A 26,605-nucleotide genomic window follows, 5' to 3' on the forward strand; every position below is an offset into this window, starting at 1 on the left:
ACTGGGATACATATCTATTTAAAACCAATTTTGGGTGCCCTGTCATGATATATTAACCCCTTTACTTCTCAAGGTGGTTTGCACGTTAATGACCAGGCCAATTTTTACAATTCTGACAAGTGTCAATTTATTAGGTAATAACTCTGGAACGCTTCAACGGATCCTACTGATTCTGAGATTGTTTTTGTGATATATTTTACTTCACGATAGTGGTAAAATTTATTTGATATTAATTGCGCTTATTTGTGAAAAAAATGGAAATTTGGTGAAAATTTGGAAAATTTAGCAATTTTCAAACTTTTAATCCATATGCCCTTAAATCTGAGAGAGAGGTGTCACACAAATTAGTTAAATAACATTTCCCACATGTATATTTTACATTGCACAATTTTTGAAACAATGTTTTTTGCTACGAAGTTATAAGGGTTAAACGTTGACCATCGATTTCTCCTTTTTCCAACAAAATTTCCCAAACTATTTTTTAAGGACCACCTCACCTTTGAAGTGACTTTGAGGGGTCTATATGATAGAAAATTCCCAAAAGTGACACCATTCTAAAACTGCACCTCTCAAGGTTTCCAAAACCACATTGAAGAAGTTTATTAACCCTTCAGGTGCTTCATAGGTATTTTTGGAATGTGGAAAAAAAATGAACATTTAACTTTTTTTTCACAAAAATTTACTTTAGACCCAAACTTTTAATTTTCATAAGGGTAACAAGAAAAATGGAAACCAAAATTTGTTGAGTAAATTCTCCTGAGCATGCCGATACCCCATATGTGGAGTAAAACCACTGTTTGGGCGCACAGCAGAGCTTTGAAGGGAAGGAGCACCATTTGACTTTTTGAATTTGCTGGAACATTTAGCAGATGCCATGTCGTGTTTGAATAGCCCCTGATGTGCTTAAACAGTGGAAAACCCCCACAGGTTACCCCATTTTGGAAAGTAGACCCCTCAAGGAATGTATTTAGATATGTGATGAGTAGAAATGGGTGAACCCAAACAGTAAAGTTTGGCGTTTGAACCAAATACCTACTGTTCGGGCATGGACACCAAACACGGACTACACGAGAAAGTCCGTGTTACTGTTTGGGTCTGGCCTGCGAACACTGGGTGTTTGTCGTGCTGTCATGTACATGAAAGGGCGGCAAACGCAGCTTCTGATCAGTGATAAAATCATCACAGCTGGTCAGACAGCTGCAGTTCCCATGCTGTCAAAAGACAGCGTGAGCCAGCAGCTGTGAGGTATAAAGTATACCTCTGATCACTGGTGTGAGCTGATGGGACTACTGCATTCATCAGCCGACGCCTGCTGCATTTTCATAAGTGTAACAGGAGAAATAGCACCATATGATTTTTTGTTCAATTTCTCTTGAGCAAGCCAAGACCCTATATGTGGGGGAATATTACTTTTAGGCAGAGGGCAAACCTCAGAAGGGAAGAGGCACCTTATTGGAGTTCAGATTTGGCTGGAATGGTTTGAGGGTGCCATGTCACATTGGCAGAGCCCCTGAGGTGCCAGAACAACAGAACTCCCCCATATGTGAACTCATTTTACAAACTACACTCCCCAATGAATTCACCTAGGGGTGCAGTGATCATATTGACATCACATGTTGCTCACAGAATTTTATACCATTGAGTGGTGAAGAAAGAATAAATTACATTTTTACCACTAAAATGTTGTTTTGAGCCCCAAGTTTTTATTTTTTCTAAGGGCCATTTTTTTTTACAACTGAGGTCCATTTTTTCCTGAATGCCCCAATATCCTACATGTAATCAGGAAATATTTTTCAGGCACAGTGGAAAGTTCAGAAGGGAAGGGGTGCCATACTATAGTGCAGATTTCATTGTTATGGTTTGCGGGTATATAGCAGCTAGAAGAGTTTTTCCCAATTATTAAAACATAACCTTTACTGGACGAATGGGTACCCACACTGGTTATACGGGGTCCACGGAGGGTCCAAGAAGGCAGGGTGGGGTAGAGGATACGGGAACCTTTCCCTAGACCCCTGTCGTGCCCCAGCAATAGCCCCAAGTGACACCCCCAACAAGAATACAAATGCCTCCCAAGGGGTCAGGGAAAGGTTCCGGTATCCTCTACCCCACCCTGCCTTTTTGGACCCTCCGTGGACCCCGTATAGCCACTGTGGGTACCCATTCGTCCATAATTGGTGAGATCAAGCCACATTTTTTTTAATTAGAGCACAGTTTTCGGCATGAGCACTTATTTTTGTTTATTGCATGTGTCTAGTTTGTCCATTTTCATCTAAGTAGTAAAGGTTATGTTTTAAAAATTGGGAAAAACTCTTCTAGCTGCTATATACTGTTTAACATAGTAACATAGTAACATAGTTAGTAAGGCCGAAAAAAGACATTTGTCCATCCAGTTCAGCCTATATTCCATCATAATAAATACCCAGATCTACGTCCTTCTACAGAACCTAATAATTGTATGATACAATATTGTTCTGCTCCAGGAAGACATCCAGGCCTCTCTTGAACCCCTCGACTGAGTTCGCCATCACCACCTCCTCAGGCAAGCAATTCCAGATTCTCACTGCCCTAACAGTAAAGAATCCTCTTCTATGTTGGTGGAAAAACCTTCTCTCCTCCAGACGCAAAGAATGCCCCCTTGTGCCCGTCACCTTCCTTGGTATAAACAGATCCTCAGCGAGATATTTGTATTGTCCCCTTATATACTTATACATGGTTATTAGATCGCCCCTCAGTCGTCTTTTTTCTAGACTAAATAATCCTAATTTCGCTAATCTATCTGGGTATTGTAGTTCTCCCATCCCCTTTATTAATTTTGTTGCCCTCCTTTGTACTCTCTCTAGTTCCATTATATCCTTCCTGAGCACCGGTGCCCAAAACTGGACACAGTACTCCATGTGCGGTCTAACTAGGGATTTGTACAGAGGCAGTATAATGCTCTCATCATGTGTATCCAGACCTCTTGTAATGCACCCCATGATCCTGTTTGCCTTGGCAGCTGCTGCCTGGCACTGGCTGCTCCAGGTAAGTTTATCATTAACTAGGATCCCCAAGTCCTTCTCCCTGTCAGATTTACCCAGTGGTTTCCCGTTCAGTGTGTAATGGTGATATTGATTCCCTCTTCCCATGTGTATAACCTTACATTTATCATTGTTAAACCTCATCTGCCACCTTTCAGCCCAAGTTTCCAACTTATCCAGATCCATCTGTAGCAGAATACTATCTTCTCTTGTATTAACTGCTTTACATAGTTTTGTATCATCTGCAAATATCGATATTTTACTGTGTAAACCTTCTACCAGATCATTAATGAATATGTTGAAGAGAACAGGTCCCAATACTGACCCCTGCGGTACCCCACTGGTCACAGCGACCCAGTTAGAGACTATACCATTTATAACCACCCTCTGCTTTCTATCACTAAGCCAGTTACTAACCCATTTACACACATTTTCCCCCAGACCAAGCATTCTCATTTTGTGTACCAACCTCTTGTGCGGCACGGTATCAAACGCTTTGGAAAAATCGAGATATACCACGTCCAATGACTCACCGTGGTCCAGCCTATAGCTTACCTCTTCATAAAAACTGATTAGATTGGTTTGACAGGAGCGATTTCTCATAAACCCATGCTGATATGGAGTTAAACAGTTATTCTCATTGAGATAATCCAGAATAACATCCCTCAGAAACCCTTCAAATATTTTACCAAAAATAGAGGTTAGACTTACTGGCCTATAATTTCCAGGTTCACTTTTAGAGCCCTTTTTGAATATTGGCACCACATTTGCTATGCGCCAGTCCTGCGGAACAGACCCTGTCGCTATAGAGTCACTAAAAATAAGAAATAATGGTTTATCTATTACATTACTTAGTTCTCTTAGTACTCGTGGGTGTATGCCATCCGGACCCGGAGATTTATCTATTTTAATCTTATTTAGCCGGTTTCGCACCTCTTCTTGGGTTAGATTGGTGACCCTTAATATAGGGTTTTCATTGTTTCTTGGGATTTCACCTAGCATTTCATTTTCCACCGTGAATACCGTGGAGAAGAAGGTGTTTAATATGTTAGCTTTTTCCTCGTCATCTACAACCATTCTTTCCTCACTATTTTTTAAGGGGCCTACATTTTCAGTTTTTATTCTTTTACTATTGATATAGTTGAAGAACAGTTTGGGATTAGTTTTACTCTCCTTAGCAATGTGCTTCTCTGTTTCCTTTTTGGCAACTTTAATTAGTTTTTTAGATAAAGTATTTTTCTCCCTATAGTTTTTTAGAGCTTCAATGGTGCCATCCTGCTTTAGTAGTGCAAATGCTTTCTTTTTACTGTTAATTGCCTGTCTTACTTCTTTGTTTAGCCACATTGGGTTTTTCCTATTTCTAGTCCTTTTATTCCCACAAGGTATAAACCGCTTACACTGCCTATTTAGGATGTTCTTAAACATTTCCCATTTATTATCTGTATTCTCATTTCTGAGGATATTGTCCCAGTCTACCAGATTAAGGGCATCTCTAAGCTGTTCAAACTTTGCCTTCCTAAAGTTCAATGTTTTTGTGACTCCCTGACAAGTCCCCCTAGTGAAAGACAGGTGAAACTGCACAATATTGTGGTCGCTATTTCCTAAATGCCCAACCACCTGCAGATTTGTTATTCTGTCAGGTCTATTAGATAGTATTAGGTCTAAAAGTGCTGCTCCTCTGGTTGGATTCTGCACCAATTGTGAAAGATAATTTTTCTTGGTTATTAGCAGAAACCTGTTGCCTTTATGGGTTTCACAGGTTTCTGTTTCCCAGTTAATATCCGGGTAGTTAAAGTCCCCCATAACCAGGACCTCATTATGGGTTGCAGCTTCATCTATCTGCTTTAAAAGTAGACTTTCCATGCTTTCTGTTATATTTGGGGGTTTGTAACAGACCCCAATGAGAATTTTGTTACCATTTTTCCCTCCATGAATTTCAACCCATATGGACTCGACATCCTCATTCCCTTCGCTAATATCCTCCCTTAAAGTGGACTTTAGACAAGATTTTACATAGAGACAAACCCCTCCTCCTCTCCGATTTTTACGATCCTTTCTAAACAGACTGTAACCCTGTAAGTTAACTGCCCAGTCATAGCTTTCATCTAACCATGTCTCGGTTATTCCCACTATGTCAAAGTTACCTGTAGATATTTCTGCTTCTAGTTCTTCCATCTTGTTTGTCAGGCTTCTGGCGTTTGCGAGCATGCAGTTTAGAGGATTTTGTTTTGTTCCAATCTCCTCACTGTGGATTGTTTTAGAAATGTTCTTACCTCCCTTCTGAGTATGTTTTCCTGGGTCGTCTTTGTTCGAGTCTAATGTTTTTCTTCCCGTCCCCTCTTCTTCTAGTTTAACGCCCTCCTGATGAGTGTAGCGAGTCTTCTGGCGAATGTGTGTTTCCCAGGTTTGTTGAGGTGTAGTCCGTCTCTGGCGAGGAGTCCATCATACCAGTAATTCACACCGTGGTCCAGGAATCCAAATCCTTGTTGTCTGCACCATCGTCTTAGCCAGTTGTTTGCATCAAGGATCCTGTTCCATCTCCTGGTGCCATGCCCGTCTACTGGAAGGATAGAAGAAAAAACTACCTGTGCATCCAGTTCCTTTACTTTCTTCCCCAACTCTTCAAAGTCCTTGCAGATTGTCGGTAGGTCCTTCCTTGCCGTGTCATTGGTGCCAACATGTATCAGAAGAAATGGGTGGACGTCCTTGGAGCTGAAGAGCTTTGGTATCCTATCGGTCACATCCTTGATCATCGCACCTGGAAGGCAGCATACTTCTCTTGCAGTTATGTCCGGTCTGCAGATGGCTGCTTCGGTGCCTCTCAGTAGTGAGTCTCCCACCACCACCACTCTTCGTTGCTTCTTGGCTGTACTTTTTGCTGTCACTTGTTGCTGTGTGCCCTTTTCTTTTTTGCTTGCTGGTATTGCTTCATTCTTAGGTGTGCCATCTTCATCCTCTACAAAGATTTGATATCGGTTCTTCAGTTGTGTGGTTGGTGATTTCTCCATGGTCTTCTTGCTTCTTTTGGTCACATGCTTCCACTCATCTGCTTTTGGAGGTTCTCTGACACTTTTTGCACCTTCTGTGACCAGTAGAGATGCTTCTGTTCTGTCTAGAAAGTCTTCATTCTCTTTGATGAGTTTCAAAGTTGCTATTCTTTCTTCCAGACCCCGCACCTTTTCTTCTAAAAGGGCCACTAGTCTACACTTCTGACAGGTGAAATTGGATTCTTCTTCTGGTCGATCTGTGAACATGTAGCACATGCTGCAGCTCACCATGTAGGTTGTCACATCTGCCATGTTGCTCCTAGATCCTGCTGACTTGCTGTGTGTTTTCCTTCTTGTGTAATCTACTCAGCCAAGCTCTCTTGCAATAATGTCCTACAGGCAAAAATTACGGCGCGCGGTTTGGTGATGCTTTCGAAGCAGCTGGTCCCGGCTGTACCCAACGATCTTCTAGCTTAGGGAGACTTCGCTTCTCCCAGAAGGCACCTGGAATATGCAAATTAGCCTCCTGAAGCTTGAATCCCTGGTTTGGTGATGCTTTCGAAGCAGCTGGTCCCGGCTGTACCCAACGATCTTCTAGCTTAGGGAGACTTCGCTTCTCCCAGAAGGCACCTGGAATATGCAAATTAGCCTCCTGAAGCTTGAATCCCTGGTTTGGTGATGCTTTCGAAGCAGCTGGTCCCGGCTGTACCCAACGATCTTCTAGCTTAGGGAGACTTCGCTTCTCCCAGAAGGCACCTGGAATATGCAAATTAGCCTCCTGAAGCTTGAATCCCTGGTTTGGTGATGCTTTCGAAGCAGCTGGTCCCGGCTGTACCCAACGATCTTCTAGCTTAGGGAGAGTTTACCCTGAGAGTTGTGCAACAGTTTGGCTATTCTAAGCTGTGGCTGATTATCTATGGTTTGCGGGTGCCATCACACACTGGGAGAGCCCCCGAGTTGCCAGAACAGCAGAACCCCCATAAGTGACCACATTTTACAAACTACACCTCTCAACGAATTCATCTAAGGGTGCAATGATCATAATGACACCACGGGTATGTGCGGTGCCCCAGGGTCCTGGTTGGCGCAGTGGTATTGCTTTCCTCTCGGGGAGAGTAATGCTACGTTTGGAGGCAAAGAAGGATAACTGCATCCAGGTATCACAAACATGCAACACATTTCACACTCCAGGCCACCAGGGGGAGCTCTTGCTCCTATATATTAGGTCACTCCCCACATAGGTAAAACTGGTCGCCTGTAGGGAAAGTTAGTCAGTTGCTGGCTGAGCTCCGCTCAGTTAGTTGGTCCCTGGCAGGGGTGGGATCCTATCAGAGAACAAAGGAAAAAGACACGGAGCTGTGCATGCCCTCAGAGCTGCAGCTTCCAGAAAGAGACATTGAAGGCAGAACTGTATTGAAGCGAGCGTGCAAGAAAGTCGTAGCAAAGGAGTGGATATCAGAAGGAGACCAGTCCTACACAGGCTGTCTCCTTCTGAGGCGCAGGAGCCCGGTAGCCGGAACACAGAGGGAGTAACGACCTTTATGCCTTGCTCCAGAGACCGGCAGGACAGCTAATTTCACGTTACCTGTCCACCCTACACCCAGGAGGCATGATGGCACCCCTTGGAGCCTGGGGCATGATAGAGTCCTATAAACCGCCTCAAGCCACCAGTCATGCGGGTTTGTCCTATCCTATATGGGGGACAGACAGAAAGACATTACATCTGTGAGGACCTTATGTGAAGCCTTAGGCAGTAAGGAACTACAACACTGCAACACAAGGGAAAGCTACTGATTTCCACCTGGAATCTGGGGGAATCTGGACTTGCCTCCAAACCAGCCGGACTCTGCCTGCCCTGTGGTCTGGTGCCCTGGACTGTGGATGCAGAAGTCTTCAGTAAAGGTAAAGAGACTGCAACCTTGTGTCCTCATTCTTCTCTGCGCCTCTCACCATCCACCATCTACACACCGGGAAGCCCTGGGGACATAGTTCATCTGTGGGAAGGTATACCATCTAGCTGCCATAACATCACCCCAGCGGATGTTATGATCCGGTGACCTTGGAGCCGCATGAATAACTTTCACTGGAGTAGGTGGTAACTGTACTGACCGCAAATCCTGATCTGACCCACCGCAACTAGAAGTAGCCGTGGGGTGTGCCTAACAAACCCTAGACACCTCGTCACAGCCGGAGAACTAAATACCCCTATAGATGGAAATAGGAATACTATCTTGCCTCAGAGCAGAACCCCAAAGGATAGGCAGCCCCCCACGAATATTGACTGTGAGTAGGAGAGGAAAGACACACGTAGGCAGAAAACAGGATTTAGCAAAAGAGGCCACTCTAGCTAAAATAGGAAAGGATAGGACAGAGTTCTGTGCGGTCAGTATTAAAACCCTTCCAAAAATATCCACAGCAGATTATACAAAAAATTCCTCCATCTAACTAAAGACGTGGAACGTACATCTGCAACTCCAGAGAATCCTACACACAGAGCAGAAATACAATCAAAAATCCAGCACACAGCATGTGTGCGATAGAAAAAAAAACAGACACTTATCTTTGCTGAATTGGCAGCTAAGCAGGAGAAACCAGACAGAGGTCCAACACCTCCCAAGAACCAATGACAACTGGCAAGGACTAATGAATCCTGCAAACCTAAATACCCCAGTCAGAATTGCAATCAGCATATACACCTGACCATGACTGCAGCCCTGGGACAACTGCATTACCACCTACAACCACCGGAGGGAGCCCAAAAGCAGAATTCACAACAGTGGACCCCTTAAAGCAGCGTCGGTCACCCTGACCGAATACCACAGGTGGCGTCACGAACACAAACTCTATCCCTTTAAAGACCTTTTCCTTACACAGACATCCCAGGGCCACGGACCGGGTCAGCCACCGTGACATCCCCCTGTGAACCGCAGGACCCGATACCGAGTACCCCACGGCCCTATGGGGCGTTCCATATGTCACAGAATTTTATATCTTTGGGCTGTGAAGAAAAAACAACTGCATTTTTACCACCAAAATTTAGTTTAAGCCCCAGATTTTCCACTTTCACACAAGAAGTTGTTAAAAATTGCACCATAATTTGTCCCACAATTTCTACTGAATGTGGCAATACCCCATATGTGGCTGTACAGTACTGCTTAGCCATACGGGGAGACTCAGGAGGGACAAGGCCCTATTCACCTCTAGGAGTGCAGATTTTCCTAGAATAGTTTGTGGACTCCATATACAGAGCCCCTAATTGCTAGAAAAGCAGAACCACCCCCCCTCAACTGACCCCAATAGGAAATTATACCCCTTTGGGAATTTATCTACAGATGTAGTGATGATTTTGACTCCATGGGTGTTTTCCAGAAACAAGCAGCAGTGGAAGTTGCCAAAAAATGCAAACTGCTGTTGTAGTGACTAGTGACTAGTAGGCTGCCATCTGACCAAATCAGTATTTGGTCAGTATTTTACATCAGTATTTGTAGGCCAAAACCAGGAGTGGAACAATTAGAGGAAAGTGTAATAAAAACATATGCACCACTTCTGTATTTGTTACCCACTCCTGGGTTTGGCTTACAAATACTGATGTAAAATATTGACCAAATACTGCTAGTGCAACGGCAGCCGTACGCTGTAGTGACCAGTACTTAAGTGACCAGTACCAGTTCATGCTTCTGGAGACAAGCACCTGTAAATCAGGCAGGCTCTCATGACTACAGAAGTGCCAAACGTGGACGCTATGTGTGGTTTAGGTACACTGCAGGGATCAGAAGGGAGGGGGGCATTTGGATTTGGGAGTGCAGAATTTGCTGAATTTCTTTTCTATTTCAGCAGACAGAGCCATGTAAGGGCTTGTTTAGTGAGGGACAAGTTGATGTTTTTATTGGTAGCATTTTTGGTAGCATTTTCAGACACTTGACGATTTTTGTGAGGCAGAATGAACAAAAAAGAGCAATTCAGGAATTTTTTTGGTGGGGTGTTTATGTCGGTCCGCATGTGGTAAAATTGATAAGGCAGTTTTATTCTTCAGGTCAGTACGATTATAGCGATACCACAGTTATATAGTTTTTTCATGTTTTGGCGCTTTTACACAATAAAAACTATTTTACAGAGAAAATAATTATTTTTGCATCATTTTATTCTGAGAACTATAACTTCTTTATTTTCCACTGATGGAGCTGTATGGTGGCTTTTTTTTTTGCAGGATAAGATGATGTTTTCAGCGCTACCATGTTTACATTTGTCTTTTTTATAGCGTTTTATTCCACTTTTGGTTCGGCTGATGATAAAGCATTGTTTTTTGCCTTGTTTTTTTTTTTTTTTTTTATAGCATTCACTAAAGGGGTTAAGTAGTGGGGCCATTTCATAGGTTGGGTCATTGGTGATGCGGCAAAACCAAATATGTGTACTTTTATTGTTTAGATTTTTTTTCATAAAAATATTTATATATGGGTGCAATATATTTAATTTTTTTATTATTTTTTTATATGTTTACATGCTTGAAAACACTTTTTTCTTTACTTTATTTAAGTTTTTTACTTTGTCCCACTAAGGGACTATCATTTTTTGCAGGCTGATCACTTGTATAGGATGGGGATGCAGCATCCTAATGCTATGCAAACTGTCAGCACTGCACTGACAGACAAAGTTGCTGACCATGTTCTGAGCATGATCTAGCAACTTTGCTAACTCTAGTGACCGAGATGTTGTCATGACATCGGGTCACCATGGCAACGATCGGGGACCCCGAGTGACGTCGTGGGGTCTTCCATCCAATTGCAAAGGGGCTGCAATCCCTCTGCCGGCTCCCGAAATACTGTGATCAAGTTAAAGTGCCAGGAGCGGTGCGGAACCACTCTTGACACTGAGTGCCTGGTATCAGCTGTCAGAATCAGCTGATATCTGGCGGCAATTGCAAGCACAGCTCATGTGCGTGCAAAATCGCCGGGACGTATCCTATCCATACGTCCCATGTCAAAAAGACTCAGGTCACAAGGACATATGGATACGTCTAAGGTGGGAAAGTGGTTAAATATTAAATAAAGATAACACAAGCAAGCACAAAATGCAGTTTTTAAATTAAGGTCTTTATTATTAAGGGAAAAAGAAATGCAAACCTACGGGGCTTGTATGAAAAAGAGATTGTCCCACCTTAAAACATAAATTACCTGTGGTTTATTATATGTTTGGGAAGCGAAGTTCAAATTCCCTAGCGATACCCAGGCCTGATTACTGCCACACCTGTTCTCAATCAAGAAATCACTTAAATAGGACCTGTCTGACAAAGTGAAGTGGACAAAAAGTTCCTCGAAAGCTAGATATTATGCCACGATCCAAAGAAATTCTGGAACAAATGAGTACTTGAGATCTATCAGTTTGGAAAAGGGTTGTAAAGCCATTTCTAAAGCTTTGGGACTCCAGCAAACCACAGTGAGAGCCATTATCCACAAATGGCAAAAAAATGAAACATTAGTGAGTGGCCAGACAAAATTCCCCCAAGAGTACAGCGACCACTCACCCAAGGGGTCACAAAAGACCCCACAAAAACATCAAATGAATAGCAGGCCTCACTTGCCTCAGTTAACCCTGCTGTTTTGTTCGCATTTACTATACACTTGTAGTGTTCCGGGTCACTATGACCTGGCTTATTAAACCCTGATTTTAGACACTCTAACTCCATTTTTTTATATACTTTTCGCTTACTAGACTGTTTGTGAACATGTTTGGTAGTAAAAAAAAAGAAAAATGAACTAGAAATCTTTTTTTTTTGTTTTTATTCTGAAAAAACAGATCCATCCAATGAGCAAAACGAAAATAGAAAACTACACATATTTTGTAAAAAAAAACAAAAAAAAAAACAATCAAATCAAACATTTTGTGATAAAAAATTAAAGATAATAAACATTACAATGTGAATATATTTACATGATCATATAAATTTACGGATTCTTGCATGAAAAACAATACACATGATTTTTGCATAGAAATGTTTTACAGCCAGAACATGTTATACTCGTCTTGTTGTCACAAGTAGAAGGGCAATAGCTGCATCTTTTTCTTTTGATGCCGGAAGAGGCCATGGGGGTAGAAGCACACAGCTGCTCTCCAAAGAAACTGAAAGGTAACATGTCTGGGCTAGCATATGTGTACTGATAAGAGCAGAGAAGATATGAACCCTTCTGAAAACAAGCAGATAAGCCAGGAAGACAGACTAAGGGTACTGTCTCACAGTGGCACTTTGGTCGCTACGACGGCACGATCCGTGACGTTCCAGCGATATACTTACAATCTTGCTGTGTCTGACACGCTACTGCGATCAGGGACCCCGCTGAGAATCGTACGTTGTAGCAGATCGTTTGAAACTTTATTTCGTCTTCAAGTGTCCCGCTGTGGCGGCATGATCGCATGGTGTAACAAAGGTGTGCACGATATTCTCCACCTCCTCTGCTGATTCTACATCGCAAATACGTCATGAAATTATCGCTCCAGCGCCGTGCATTGCGAAGTGTGACCGCAGTCTACGACGCTGGAGCGATAATGGAGCTACGCTGGAGCGTCACGGATCGTGCCGTCGTAGCGACCAAAGTGCCAATGTGAGACGGTACCCTTACTTAGCAAAAAAAATTATTTGCAAGACTTTACAGCTCAGCTTTACAAAAAAAAAAACGTCTTAGACAGCGCGTTCTGAGCAGTCCGTTCTGCGCATAATATACACGTGTAGTGCACACCTAGTGATCTCTCCGGATGCACTCTACATTTTAGAATAGACTGCGCACCAAAAATAATCAATATAAAGCCATTTTTATGGTGCGCAGATCTCAATGCATACCCCCGGTAGAGCGCGTGTACGACCCCATTGAAATAATTTAGGAAATAAATCAATTGATATACAATAGTAGATGCAATAAATAGACCCAACTGAGGTTATAACTCCTTTATTTCACTGAAAATATGGCCTCACAGCTGTATAAAACGATGTCGGGTCACTATGACCCGAACACAACAAGTGTAACTTTTTGCGTGTAGCAAAAAGTAAACGAAAAAAAAAATACTCATAGGTAGGTCCCCCCAAATGAGGAAAAGTCAAGGAGTCTCAAGTTTTAGAGACTTACAGAAAAAAATCTACAGGGCCGCAAAAAGTCTGTTCGGGTCACTATGACCCGAACAGAACAGCAGGGTTAAGGTCAGTGTTAAATAAAAAAGACTGGGCAAAAATGGCCTGCATGGCAGAGTTCCAAGATGAAATCCACTGCTGAGCAATAAGAAAATAAAGGCTCTTCTCAGTTTTGCAAGAAAACATCTTGATGATTCCCAAGACTTTTGGGAGTATACTCTTTGGAATGATGAGACAAAAGTTTAACTTTTTGGAAGGAGTATGTCCCATTACATCTGGGGTAGATATAACATAGCATTTCAGAAACACAACATCATACCAATAGTAAAATTTGGTGGCAATAGTGTGATGGTCTGGGGCTGTTTTGCTGCTTCAAGACTTGGAAGACTTGCTGTGGTAAATGGGGTAAATGGAACGCATGGTTCTGCTGTCTAGCAAAAAAATCCTAAAGGATAATGCAGCCATATATTTGTGACTAGAGATGAGCAAACCTTCTTATGACATCAGTGAATTGAACTGAGTTCATTGACTGTGAACTCCGAGGACCTTTCTGATCGCACAGTGAGCAAGAACTTTCTCACACTCTTGGTGACATCAGTCAAGTCATAGGAGTTAACCATGAGACACTGAGCAACACTAGGACATGGTGCTCAGTGTCTCTGCTGGATGGTAGTCTGTATAGTCACATCATGCAACAATGCAGTCTGCCATCTAAATGTAGCAGAGCTAAACCCATCGTGGGACAAATGGATTACTATCTTCTCAGTGGACAGGTGAGAAATATTGTTGTTTATTATTTTAATTCTGTTACGGAGACATTGGCTTCTGTGGACTGGGCAATGATATGAGTATAGTTTAATTTAGATACATAAAAAGAGCCTGTGTCATTCTTTAATTTAAAGGACTTTATTCTGGGTATGTGTTTTTTATACAATAAAACTATGGGGTTAGTAATGAGGGCTTCTTATAGAGGCCTCTCTATTACTAACCTCGGCTTGATGTCACCTGACAACACAAATGTGACATCTACCCCCCCAACTATCACCACACTTGCCACCACACCAGGGTAAGTTTGTTTCTTCCTCCTGTTTATGACATACCCTCCTGGTTTCTGACCTTGGACTCCTTAATTATTCTGACTGACGGCTTGGCCATGAGAAGTGACTAGCATCACAATTAACAATTATCAAAAAGGACCCATGCTGATAGGTGGAAGAGGAAACCTCAAAGCAGCCTACTGTCAGTATTCTGGGTTTTCCAAGTCACCTTGTGAATTGTCCTATGTTAAGATCGAGTTTGCTGTTTTTGTCTGCTCTATTTCCTGTTTGTTTAAAACCCGGTTCAGGTGTCAGCTTCTTTGCTGGAGTATTCTGCTTCCGTTCCCCTTCAGCTCAGCTGCCTGTTCTACTGTGCTTCTACCCGTGGCTCTGGACATTCTCTGCATATGTAAGCTACACTCTCTAAGTTATCTTTAGTCTGTTGACTTGGAACTCAACCCTTGGTTCACTCCTCCTGGTAAGAACTCTGTTTCTGAACTGTGCTTTTGAACTGTGTTGCTGGACTGTGTTTTGCTATTTAATCCTTCATTTACTCCCCCCAGTGGGAGCTGTTGGAAACAACATCAGTATAATACTTTAATGTGAACCTGTTTCTGGACTTACCCGTGTTTATGCCACAAATGAGATCAACTTGTGATCTAGTTTCTGGACTTACCCGTGTTCATGCCATACCTGGGATTAACCTGTGGACTTGTTCCGGACTTCCCTGTGTTTACTACATACCTGGATTTGACTCTTTCTGCACCGACAGTGTTTTGTATCTGCACCATGTCACCTGTCACACTCACCTTTTGATCACCTTGCCGAGGACTCTGCCTTAAGAACTCTGCCGATTTGCTGTATTTATTTCAAGGACTTGTTTCATTGCGGGTTATCGGTATATTGTTTTGCTGTTGTACAAATACACTATTTGCACTAAAGAAACCCGTCTCTGACTGTTCATTGCCCCACGCTATCAGAATCCTCGAGTTCCTACAATAGTATTACACCTACGGTATATATGTTATAGGGGTGGGATCTCACTTGAAGGGATAATCCCAGTCCCAAAAGGGAAAGAGAGGGAATATAATGGGCGTAGGACCAATAATGTTAGGTTGGTGTGACTCATAAGTCTGGAGCACTTACATTTAAGCCCTTAGCAGTGCTCCACAATTGTGTAAGACACAAGCAAAACCTTTTATCTAGCCTCTTACACAACTGCAGGGACTTTATTGGCAATAATGGCGATCAATGCAGCTACCAGGAAAATGTCATGTCAACAAGTGACCATTAATAATCTTTAACAATAATAATCTTTATTTTTATATAGCTCTAACATATTCCGCAGCGCTTTACAGTTTTGTACACATTATCATCGCTGTCCCCGATGGGGCTCACAATCTAGAATCCCTATCAGTATGTCTTTGGAATGTGGGAGGAAACCGGAGTGCCTGGAGGAAACCCACGCAAACACGGAGAGAACATACAAACTCTTTGCAGATGTTGTCCTGGGTGGGATTGGAACCCAGGACCCCAGCGCTGCAATGCTAACCACTGCGCCACCGTGCTGCCCTGCAATAAGGAGTGTGAATGAGTCCTAAATATCTGGAAAATATATCACTAGGACAGACCCCTTTACATATATCTATATGACTACCACTAGCCATGACTTTTTAGAAAGTGCTGTTTCTGAACAGGTCAGCACAAGTCTTGGCCACAGATTTTAGAAGGCTATTTAAAGGATCCAGTCGCACATACTGTGTTCTGCCCATCTTAATGTGCAGAGAGTTAATTATCATGTTATTCAAGTTTTGGCCACTGGAGGTCATCAGTTGCCTACTTTTCATGTTGTTTACCAACCTTTCCCTCCTAAGAGCAATGTCTTATGGGTTAGTTCCGCCCACATTCTTCTTGTGAAGACAAGCTTCAGTAGCCATTTTTCCTCAGATCTGCAGAGAGGCACACGTGCTCCTGTCGGGTATCACAGCAGCCGCCATACAGCCGCGGGACTATACTGCAGCCCGCCAAGAGGAGCTACATCATTCCCGCCACGCGGAAGCTCACCGCACCGAGACTCAGTTTCCCACCAAAACACTCAGCAGTACGCAGCTAAGCGCACAATGTCTCGAAACAGCACATCCTCACTCAAGACGAGGTCACGAGCAAGCTCTAACAGGTCATCATTAGCAGAGCTGGCTGCTGTCGCTCGTGCTGAAGCTGAAGCAGCCAAAGCGAGGTCCTCCTTTGCCGAGAAAGAAATGCATCTAAAGCTGAGACAAGCAGAGCATGAGGCAGAAAAGGTACGTTTGCAGGCAGAACAAACTGCACGCCTGCAAGCCGAAACCGCACGTTTGCGTGCAGAGCATGAAGCAGAAAATGCACGTTTGCAGGCTGAAACCGCACGTTTGCGGGCAGAGCAAGAAGCAGAAGGTGCGCGCCTGCAAGTGTCTCTAGAAAGACTTATGGTAGACAAAGAGGCAGCAGCTGCAATAGCTAAGGCAGAGTACTTGGAAGCCATGAAGGATCCTGATTTTGAGAGACACAGCAACGTTCTTGGAACAGATCTAGAGCAGCAAGATCCAGCTCAGCGCGTCGCAGAGTACGTTCATCGACACTGCAGCATGGACAACACCCTCGACAGACTACAACGATCAGCCTACGCCGATTATCAGCGATCCAACCCCGAACTTCACTACTACAAACAAGAAGACGTCCAACACAGAGGAGTCGACCACAGCTACCGTTCCACTGAGAAGAAGGTACAGCTCCCACCTCACCTTAAAGAGACATCTTCTTCACCAGAAAGGTACTATGCAGACTGTCCGAAGCCAAGAGCGTCTCACAGGTATGGTGACGCACCACACACTAGACATGGCTATAACATACCGGCTCGTACCAACACTGATCAAGCCACCATAGACTTGGCAAAGTTCTTTGCCCGCCGAGAACTGGTAACAAAAGGACTTGTAAAGTTCACTGACAAAGCCGAAAACTACAGGTCGTGGCGAGCTTCGTTCCAGAACGCCATTCAGGGACTGGACCTTTCTAGTAGTGAGGAGTTAGATCTCCTGGTAAAGTGGCTTGGAACTGAATCGGTCGAGCATGCTAAAAGACTAAGAGACATTAACATAGAATACCCACACATAGGTTTACGTAAAGTGTGGGAAAGACTTGACGAATGCTATGGGTCCGTAGAAGTAATAGAGAATGCTTTATTCAAAAGAATTGATGATTTCCCTAAGATAGGGCCCAAGGGTTATCAAAGACTTAGAGAATTGAATGATTTATTGATAGAGTTACAGGTCGCCCAGAAGGAAGGTCACTTGGCTGGATTGGCATTCTTAGACACTGCTAGGGGTGTCAATCCAATAGTACAAAAACTTCCTTACAATCTTCAAGAAAGGTGGATTATACATGGTTGTATAAACAAATTCATAACGTACCATTCCCTCCTTTTGCTGTATTTGTTGAGTTTGTCACCCAGCAAGCCAAGATCAGAAATGACCCTAGTTTTGATTTCACTCTGTCATGTTCCACTACCCCTGGTGTCAAACCCAGTAAGACACCCGTGGCAGTCCATAAAACTGATATTGATTCCACAGGTCCTCCACACAAGACAACTAAGCCCCCTACGGAAGAGAACAAACCTCAGGATGTCAGTAAGCAGTGTCCTCTACACAGGAAACCACATCCTCTACTAAAGTGCAGAGCCTTCAGGGAGAAGACTTTAGAGGATCGCAAAGGTTTCCTCAAGGAAAACAACATCTGCTTCAAATGCTGTGCTACGACCTCTCACTTCTGTAGAAGGACGTAGATCTGGGGATTTATTATGATGGAATATAGGCTGAACTGGATGGACAAATGTCTTTTTTCGGCCTTACTAACTATGTTACTATGTTACTATGTTACTTCGCCAGGAACTGTGGAGCTAGAGTGAAATCTGCAGAATGCAGCAGCACGGATCACAATACAGCCTTGCATCCTGGACCACCTCCAGGAGTGTTGTCACAAGCAGAGGAGCACGATGAGAAACAGAAGAACACTGACGAAGACACCCCTGCGGTCACCTCTCAATGTACGGAGATCTGTAAGGGACTCAAGGGAGGAAGATCCTGCTCAAAAATGTGCCTTGTCCGAGTCTATCCAACAGGCCACAGAGACAAAGCGCTCAAGATATATGCAATCCTAGATGACCAAAGTAATAGGTCTTTAGCAGGGTCCATCTTCTTTGACAACTTCAGCATTGTAGGCCCCGGTTCTCCCTACTCCCTTAGGACATGTTCAGGTACCGTCGAGACGGCGGGGAGGAAAGCAACCAGATACAAAGTGGAGTCCATGGATGGCCAGACCTGTCTGTCACTACCGACCATCCTGGAGTGCAACCAGATTCCTGACAACAGGTCTGAGATACCTTCACCAGAGGTGGCAACGTATCACCCCCACCTGAAGCGTATAGCCCACCTGATACCTAAGTTGGAACCAGAAGCGCCAATAGCTTTACTTCTGGGAAGAGATATACTACGAGTCCACAAGAATAGAGAATATATCAACGGCTCACTGAATGCTCCATACGCGCAGAGGCAAGACCTTGGATGGGTCATTGTAGGAGATGTCTGTCTAGGAGGAGCACACAAGCCGGTCTCGGTCAACAGTATGCTTACCAGCACACTAGAAAATGGACGTCCATCTCTCTTCCAGCCGTGTCACAATAGTCTGCTGGTAAAGGAACTACCGAGCAGCACTCCCCTACCTTGCCCTTTCTCAGTTCCTATCAACGAAGACCACGCCTGTGAAGGTGAACAAGACCACATAGGATGTACAGTCTTCCACAGGACGAAGGAAGACAACAAGGTTGCGATGTCTATAGAAGACAAGATATTCCTGGACATCATGGACGAACAAATAGTCAAGGATACGGCGAATAGTTGGGTCGCACCTCTACCATTTCGACCTCAGAGGAGACGCCTACCCAACAACAAGGAATTGGTCTACAGCAGATTCATCTCCCTAAGACACAAGCTTCAGAAGTCACCTGAGATGAAGGAACATTTCTTTACCTTCATGGGAAAGATATTCCAGAACAACCACGCAGAGATTGCACCTGCACTTCGACACGGAGAGGAGTGTTGGTACCTGCCCATCTTCGGAGTGTACCATCCTAAGAAGCCAGGTCAAATTAGAGTAGTAGTCGACTCAAGTGCCAAATGCGAAGATGTGTCATTGAATGAGGTCTTACTGTCGGGCCCAGACCTCAACAACAGACTTCTGGAAGTATTACTCTGTTTCCGTAGAGATTTATGGCCGACATACAACAGATGTTCCACTGTTTTCTCGTCAAAGAGGAACACAGAAACTACCTGAGGTTCTTCTGGTACCGTGACAACGACCCAGACGAAGACATCGCAGAGTACCGGATGCGGGTACACATCTTTGGGAACAGTCCTTCCCCAGCGGTCGCAATCTACGGCCTCTGACATTCTGCCAAAAAGGGTGAAGAAGAGTATGGCTCGGACGTCAGGTCCTTTGTGGAAAAGGAATTTTACGTGGATGACTGTTTGAAGTCCACACCGACAAGTGAGGCCGCAATCAGTCTACTAAAGAGGACTCGTGACATGCTCGCTCAGTCTAACCTAAGGTTACACAAGATTTCTTCCAACAGCCGAGAGTTGATGGAAGCCTTTCCCTCTGAAGACTATTCCAGCGATCTAAAGGATTTAGACCTCAGCATCGACCCCCTTCCTATGCAGCGGAGCCTTGGATTGCTGTGGGACCTGAAGACAGATACCTTCACCTTACAGATCAGCAAGGATGAGAAACCCTTCATGCGCAGAGGAGTTCTTTCCTTCGTGAATAGTTTATACGACCCCTTGGGGTTCGTAGCTCCAGTAACCATCCAAGGAAAGCTGATGCTCAGGGACTTCACTCAAGACACTACTGATTGGGATGATCCACTTCCAGCGGGAAAGGCTGACCTGTGGGCAGAGTGGAGGAAGTCTCTTGAAGCCCTGACCAACCTTCATGTGAAACGACCGCATGCTCCTGTGCCATCCACAGAGGTCAAAACGCAAACACTTTGTATTTTCTGTGATGCATCAGTCAAAGCGATTGCAGCAGTAGCGTACCTCAAATCCAAAGACGTAAGCGGACAATGCCATATCGGGTTCGTTATGAGCCGGACGAAATTGGCGCCACTTCGTGAACACACGATACCCAGACTGGAACTCTGTGCTGCTGTCCTCGCAGTTGAGTTGGCCGAGCTGGTCTCGGATGCGATGAGCCTGAAGATCAAGGATGCAGAGTTCTACACCGATAGCAAGGTGGTACTGGGGTACATCTGTAACGAGACACGACGCTTCTACGTCTACGTCAGCAACTGGGTACTTCGGGTAAGAAGATCCACCGACCCTAATCAGTGGCACTACTTACCTACTCACCACAATCCTGCAGACCACGCGACTAGATCCGTTGCACCCAGTCATCTGAAGGACACTTCATGGTTCACAGGTCCTACCTCTTTGTACCGTTCGATGTCCCACATCAGCAGGCCTGAAACTTTCGAACTAGTGGGTCCAGACACAGACGAAGAGATCCGACCTCAAGTGTCTGCTCTACATACAGAGATTTCAAGCTGCCACCTCGAATCTCACTGGTTCAGCAGGTTCTCCACCTGGAAGTCACTCGTTCGAGCTATAGCTTGTCTGTTTCATGTAATGCAGTCCTACAAGACAGCACTTTCTAGTGATTCTGGAGATCCATCCATCCTTACTCCTGCAATGTTACTGACACAGAAAACCTGTGTCCCGAAAGCTCCACTCGGAGAATTCAATGACAAAGACCTCTACAGACGACAATGGAGGCAAGTACAAAGCGTGTCCAATGTCTTTTGGAATAGATGGAGGAAACAGTATCTCTCCACTCTGCAAAGCAGGACAAAGTGGCAGAAAGACCGCCCAAACATTCAATCTGGCGATGTTGTACTCGTCAAAGACAGTCAGTCACATCGGAACGAGTGGCCACTCGGCCTAGTCATTAAGACCCTGCCCAGTAAAGATGGGAAAGTGCGGAAAGTAGAGGTCAGAGTGTGCAAGCTTGGAGAAAACAAACTGTTCCTCAGACCCGTTACCGAGCTTGTATTATTATTTTCCCCAAAAGAACCTAATTGTGGCATCTGTTGACGCCAAGCGGGGAGTGTTCTGCCCATCTTAATGTGCAGAGAGTTAATTATCATGTTATTCAAGTTGTGGCCACTGGAGGTCATCAGTTGCCTACTTTTCATGTTGTTTACCAACCTTTCCCTCCTAAGAGCAATGTCTTATGGGTTAGTTCCGCCCACATTCTTCTTGTGAAGACAAGCTTCAGTAGCCATTTTTCCTCAGATCTGCAGAGAGGCACACGTGCTCCTGTCTCGCTTACTTTCTTACCCCTGTCCTAACGGATCTCGGTACGTTTATAAAGGTTTAATGCATCTTATGTTTGTGTTAGTATTTAAGCCTTATGCAGCTCCTATAGTCAGATATAGTTAGGCAGATGTGCTTTGCAGCTTGCAGTTAGGTTAATGTGTACTCTGCATTTAGATAGATGCATTCTTGTATAGAATAGGGCAGTGCTGTTAGAATTACTGTGTAATGCACTCTGTATAATTCTTGCTGTTATGTCCCAGTTATTTATGTGATTGCACCCTGTATGTGCATATACTGAAATGCTGTTATTCTTTACAGTTTTTCACCAGTCATCCACTATGATCAGTCATCCACTATGATTATTCACTGAACATCCACTTTGTACATCAACATCATTCACTATTCGATCATCTACTATGAATACTGTCCACCATTGTTGTTCAACGTTATAGTTTTGGTTATCATCACCCTAATAAATAAGACTTAAGCACCAACACAGTCTGTTTACTGGGATGTGGATGAAGGTTTAGCCGTATGTTGGAATCCACACAGCATCCTACGTGGAGGAAGACAGAACATACTGTATGAATTAAGCTTTAATACGATTTTCTACTCTTAAACATAAATGACGTGCGAACACTTTCCCTTTAACTACAAAAGTACAAAGCAGCTAAAAGCACCCAACTAGAATAATAACTTACCTAAGAAACCATAGATCATATTTTTCATGACGTGCTCTGATCTAGCTACATTTACAATGGTCCCTGTGAAGTTATTCTTTACTTGTAGGTGCTTAGACTTTGTACATTAGGCAATCTGTGGAGTGTGATATGGAAGTGATTGCAATCTATCACTAACACACAGGAAAGACTCTGGTGAAACCTTTCTTCCAGAGGTGAAACACTCAGTCTATGAAATCACGTATTATTCCTTTCATGTTGGCTCCACCCTGCTTCTCTTAAGCATTTCACTTATTGTCTAAGAAGCCTGCTAGATCTACCTGTTCGGCCAGCTTAAATCTAAGCTATGTCTCCTGCTGAAATCAGCGTGAGCCATTCAAGATGGTTTTTATCGTGTTTTTTTCTCACTATTATGTGTTTTCTTGTATTTGGCCAAGCAAGTGCAGAGAAGAAGCTGAAGTTTGTTGTTATGGTGAGTACTGAGATTGCAGCATGGTTATTTTATGCTATATTATCTAGCGCCTTATAACTATAGCAGAGCTGAAGTCGTCACTTATCGGTTTCTTGGCTGCATTGTTTGTGCATTTCTATAACAGTGGTAAGAAAATGCAGGAAGCTTATCAGCAGCCCCATGTAAAACTGCATATAACACAGTGGTATTTAAAAATGAGTCAGGCCTTCTGTGTTTTAATTGTTAAATAACATAATATTTGCCATATTCATTCACTAGATAGTTGTTTTTATACTTCCATTTCTATTATTGTGATCTACAGTAAAACAAAAATTGGATATATTATGATTTTTATTGCTCTATTTTACTAGTGAGCTGTACTTTTATTTTTGCTGATCACTATTTGTACTTTGCTGGTATTCCTGCATAGTAGACACAATGTGAAGCTGTCATTTTTTCAATGAAATTTACAAAATTTATTTTTTTAAGGACGTATCCACGTTTGAAGTGACTTTGTGGGTCCCATATATTGGGAAACCCCCAAACATTATGCCATTTTAAAACAGCACCCCCTGACATATTGAAAAGTGGTAGTTTATTAACCCTTCAGGTGCTTTTTAGATATTAATGTAAAGTGGCATGACAGAAATGAAAATGTGGATTTTTACCACCTAAATGCCTCTAACTTATGAGCAGGTTACTACAGCCGTCAGACTCTAAGGCCGCTATTTGGCTATGGATTACCATGGCAAACATCAGGACCACACAATCATGATCTGAGGGCACCACTTGGGATAAAGAGGAAGCCCCCACACTCTGTTAACCATTTATAATGATGTAGTCACTATTGACAGCAGCATCTAAAGGATTAAAAAGATATGGACGGTGCCAACACTGATCGTGGCTGATGCAGCAAGTTGTCAGCTATAGTATACAGCTGACAGCTGCTGGATTGTCACCTGTATGGGGAGGCTATTCTCTTATATCTCAGGTCAGTTAAAAGACGTATTAAGGGGTTAAATCTTCAAGAACTTGCCAGTGAATCTTCAGTTAATACGATTGATCTTAATTCACTGTATAAAACCAAAAATCTGTTTTTCAATGAATGAAAATGGTGGAGGCCCACAAAGCAGGAGAAGGCTATAAGATAGCAAATCATTTTAGAAAGATTTAGCAGACTCTAGAGTTGTTGTAGCACTTTGGTATACTGTTCAGAGACACCTGCAAGCTGAATCTTTTAGGCTGTGTTCACACGTTGCGGTTTTTTCGCGGTTTTTCTCGTCAATAAGCATCCCATCATTTAGAATGAATTCCGGATGTTTTGTGCACATGATGCGTTTTTTTCCGCAAAAAAAACGCATACCGCACAAAATCCGGACATGCTCTATCTTTTTGCGTTTTTTTTGCGGATTTCCCACTCCAAAATGCATTGGGAAGTGTCCGGAAAAAAACGCGGAAAAAACGCGTCAAAACCGCGGCAAAAACGCGTCAAAACCGCATGCGGTTTTCTTGCGGATTTCATGCAGAAAATGTCCGGAATTCTCAGGAATTTTCTGCATGAATTCCTGAACGTGTGCACATAGCCTTACAATGGCATATCATTGAAAATCTGTGGATAGACCACAAAATAGCAGTGCACTCAAGACGAACCAGAAATATCACAGAACTGGAAGAATTTTCCAAAGAACAATAGATGAAAATCCCTCAAACAAGAATTGAAAGACTCTTGGCTGGCTAAAGCATTTACAAGCTGTGATAGTTTTAAAAGTGAGTGCTACTAGGTATTAACTATGCAAGGTGCCCAAATTTTCGCATTGACCCATTTTCCCTTTTTGTAATTTTTAAAATGTTAAAGATGAATATATATATATACATATATACAGTGGGGCAAAAAAGTATTTAGTCAGTCAGCAATAGTGCAAGTTCCACCACTTAAAAAGATGAGAGGCGTCTGTAATTTACATCATAGGTAGACCTCAACTATGGGAGACAAACTGAGAAAAAAAAATCCAGAAAATCACATTGTCTGTTTTTTTAACATTTTATTTGCATATTATGAGGGAAAATAAGTATTTGGTCAGAAACAAAATTTCATCTCAATACTTTGTAATATATCCTTTGTTGCCAATGACAGAGGTCAAACGTTTTCTGTAAGTCTTCACAAGGTTGCCACACACTGTTGTTGGTATGTTGGCCCATTCCTCCATGCAGATCTCCTCTAGAGCAGTGATGTTTTTGGCTTTTCGCTTGGCAACACGGACTTTCAACTCCCTCCAAAGGTTTTTTTATAGGGTTGAGATCTGGAGACTGGCTAGGCCACTCCAGGACCTTGAAATGCTTCTTACGAAGCCACTCCTTCGTTGCCCTGGCGATGTGCTTTGGATCATTGTCATGTTGAAAGACCCAGCCACGTTTCATCTTCAATGCCCTTGCTGATGGAAGGAGGTTTGCACTCAAAATCTCACGATACATGGCCCCATTCATTCTTTCATGTACCCGGATCAGTCGTCCTGGCCCCTTTGCAGAGAAACAGCCCCAAAGCATGATGTTTCCACCACCATGCTTTACAGTAGGTATGGTGTTTGATGGATGCAACTCAGTATTCTTTTTCCTCCAAACACGACAAGTTGTGTTTCTACCAAACAGTTCCAGTTTGGTTTCATCAGACCATAGGACATTCTCCCAAAACTCCTCTGGATCATCCAAATACTCTCTAGCAAACTTCAGACGGGCCCGGACATGTACTGGCTTAAGCAGTGGGACACGTCTGGCACTGCAGGATCTGAGTCCATGGTGGCGTAGTGTGTTACTTATGGTAGGCCTTGTTACATTGGTCCCAGCTCTCTGCAGTTCATTCACTAGGTCCCCCCGCGTGGTTCTGGGATTTTTGCTCACCGTTCTTGTGATCATTCTGACCCCACGGGGTGGGATTTTGCGTGGAGCCCCAGATCGAGGGAGATTATCAGTGGTCTTGTATGTCTTCCATTTTCTAATTATTGCTCCCACTGTTGATTTCTTCACTCCAAGCTGGTTGGCTATTACAGATTTAGTCTTCCCAGCCTGGTGCAGGGCTACAATTTTGTTTCTGGTGTCCTTTGACAGCTCTTTGGTCTTCACCATAGTGGAGTTTGGAGTCAGACTGTTTGAGGGTGTGGACAGGTGTCTTTTTATACTGATAACAAGTTTAAACAGGTGCCATTACTACAGGTAATGAGTGGAGGAAAGAGGAGACTCTTAAAGAAGAAGTTACAGGTCTGTGAGAGCCAGAAATCTTGATTGTTTGTTTCTGACCAAATACTTATTTTCCACCATAATATGCAAATAAAATGTTAAAAAAAACAGACAATGTGATTTTCTGGATTTTTTTTTCTCAGTTTGTCTCCCATAGTTGAGGTCTACCTATGATGTAAATTACAGACGCCTCTCATCTTTTTAAGTGGTGGAACTTGCACTATTGCTGACTGACTAAATACTTTTTTGCCCCACTGTATATTGTGGGTACGGAAAGGATTCAGACCCCTTTAAATTTTTCACTCTGTTTCATTGCAGCCATTTGGTAAATTCAAAAACGTTCATTTTTTTCTCATTAAGGTACACTCTGCACACCATCTTGACTGAAAAATAACAAAAATGTAGTAATTTTTGCAAATGTATTAAAAAAGAAAAACTGAAATATCACATGGTCATACAGTGGGGCAAAAAAGTATTTAGTCAGTCAGCAATAGTGCAAGTTCCACCACTTAAAAAGATGAGAGGCGTCTGTAATTTACATCATAGGTAGACCTCAACTATAGGAGACAAACTGAGAAAAAAAAATCCAGAAAATCACATTGTCTGTTTTTTTAACAATTTATTTGCATATTATGGTGGAAAATAAGTATTTGGTCAGAAACAAAATTTCATCTCAATACTTTGT

The 26,605-nt window shown here is 43.1% G+C and overlaps 1 protein-coding gene across 1 annotated transcript in view; it reads left to right on the top strand.

Annotated features, from left to right (window-relative positions):
* The first annotated feature begins 22,519 nt into the window (after positions 1–22,519).
* Positions 22,520–26,605, top strand: part of ACP3 (acid phosphatase 3) — a 108,950-nt gene continuing 104,864 nt past the window's right edge. Inside the window, exon 1 of the mRNA XM_069730084.1 lies at positions 22,520–22,710. Coding sequence (XP_069586185.1) covers positions 22,585–22,710 — 126 coding nt within the window. The 5' untranslated portion in view covers positions 22,520–22,584. The remainder of the gene's footprint in view (positions 22,711–26,605) is intronic.

Source organism: Ranitomeya imitator, chromosome 6 (assembly GCF_032444005.1).
Source record: "Ranitomeya imitator isolate aRanImi1 chromosome 6, aRanImi1.pri, whole genome shotgun sequence".
In the NCBI taxonomy this organism is placed as follows: domain Eukaryota; kingdom Metazoa; phylum Chordata; class Amphibia; order Anura; family Dendrobatidae; genus Ranitomeya; species Ranitomeya imitator.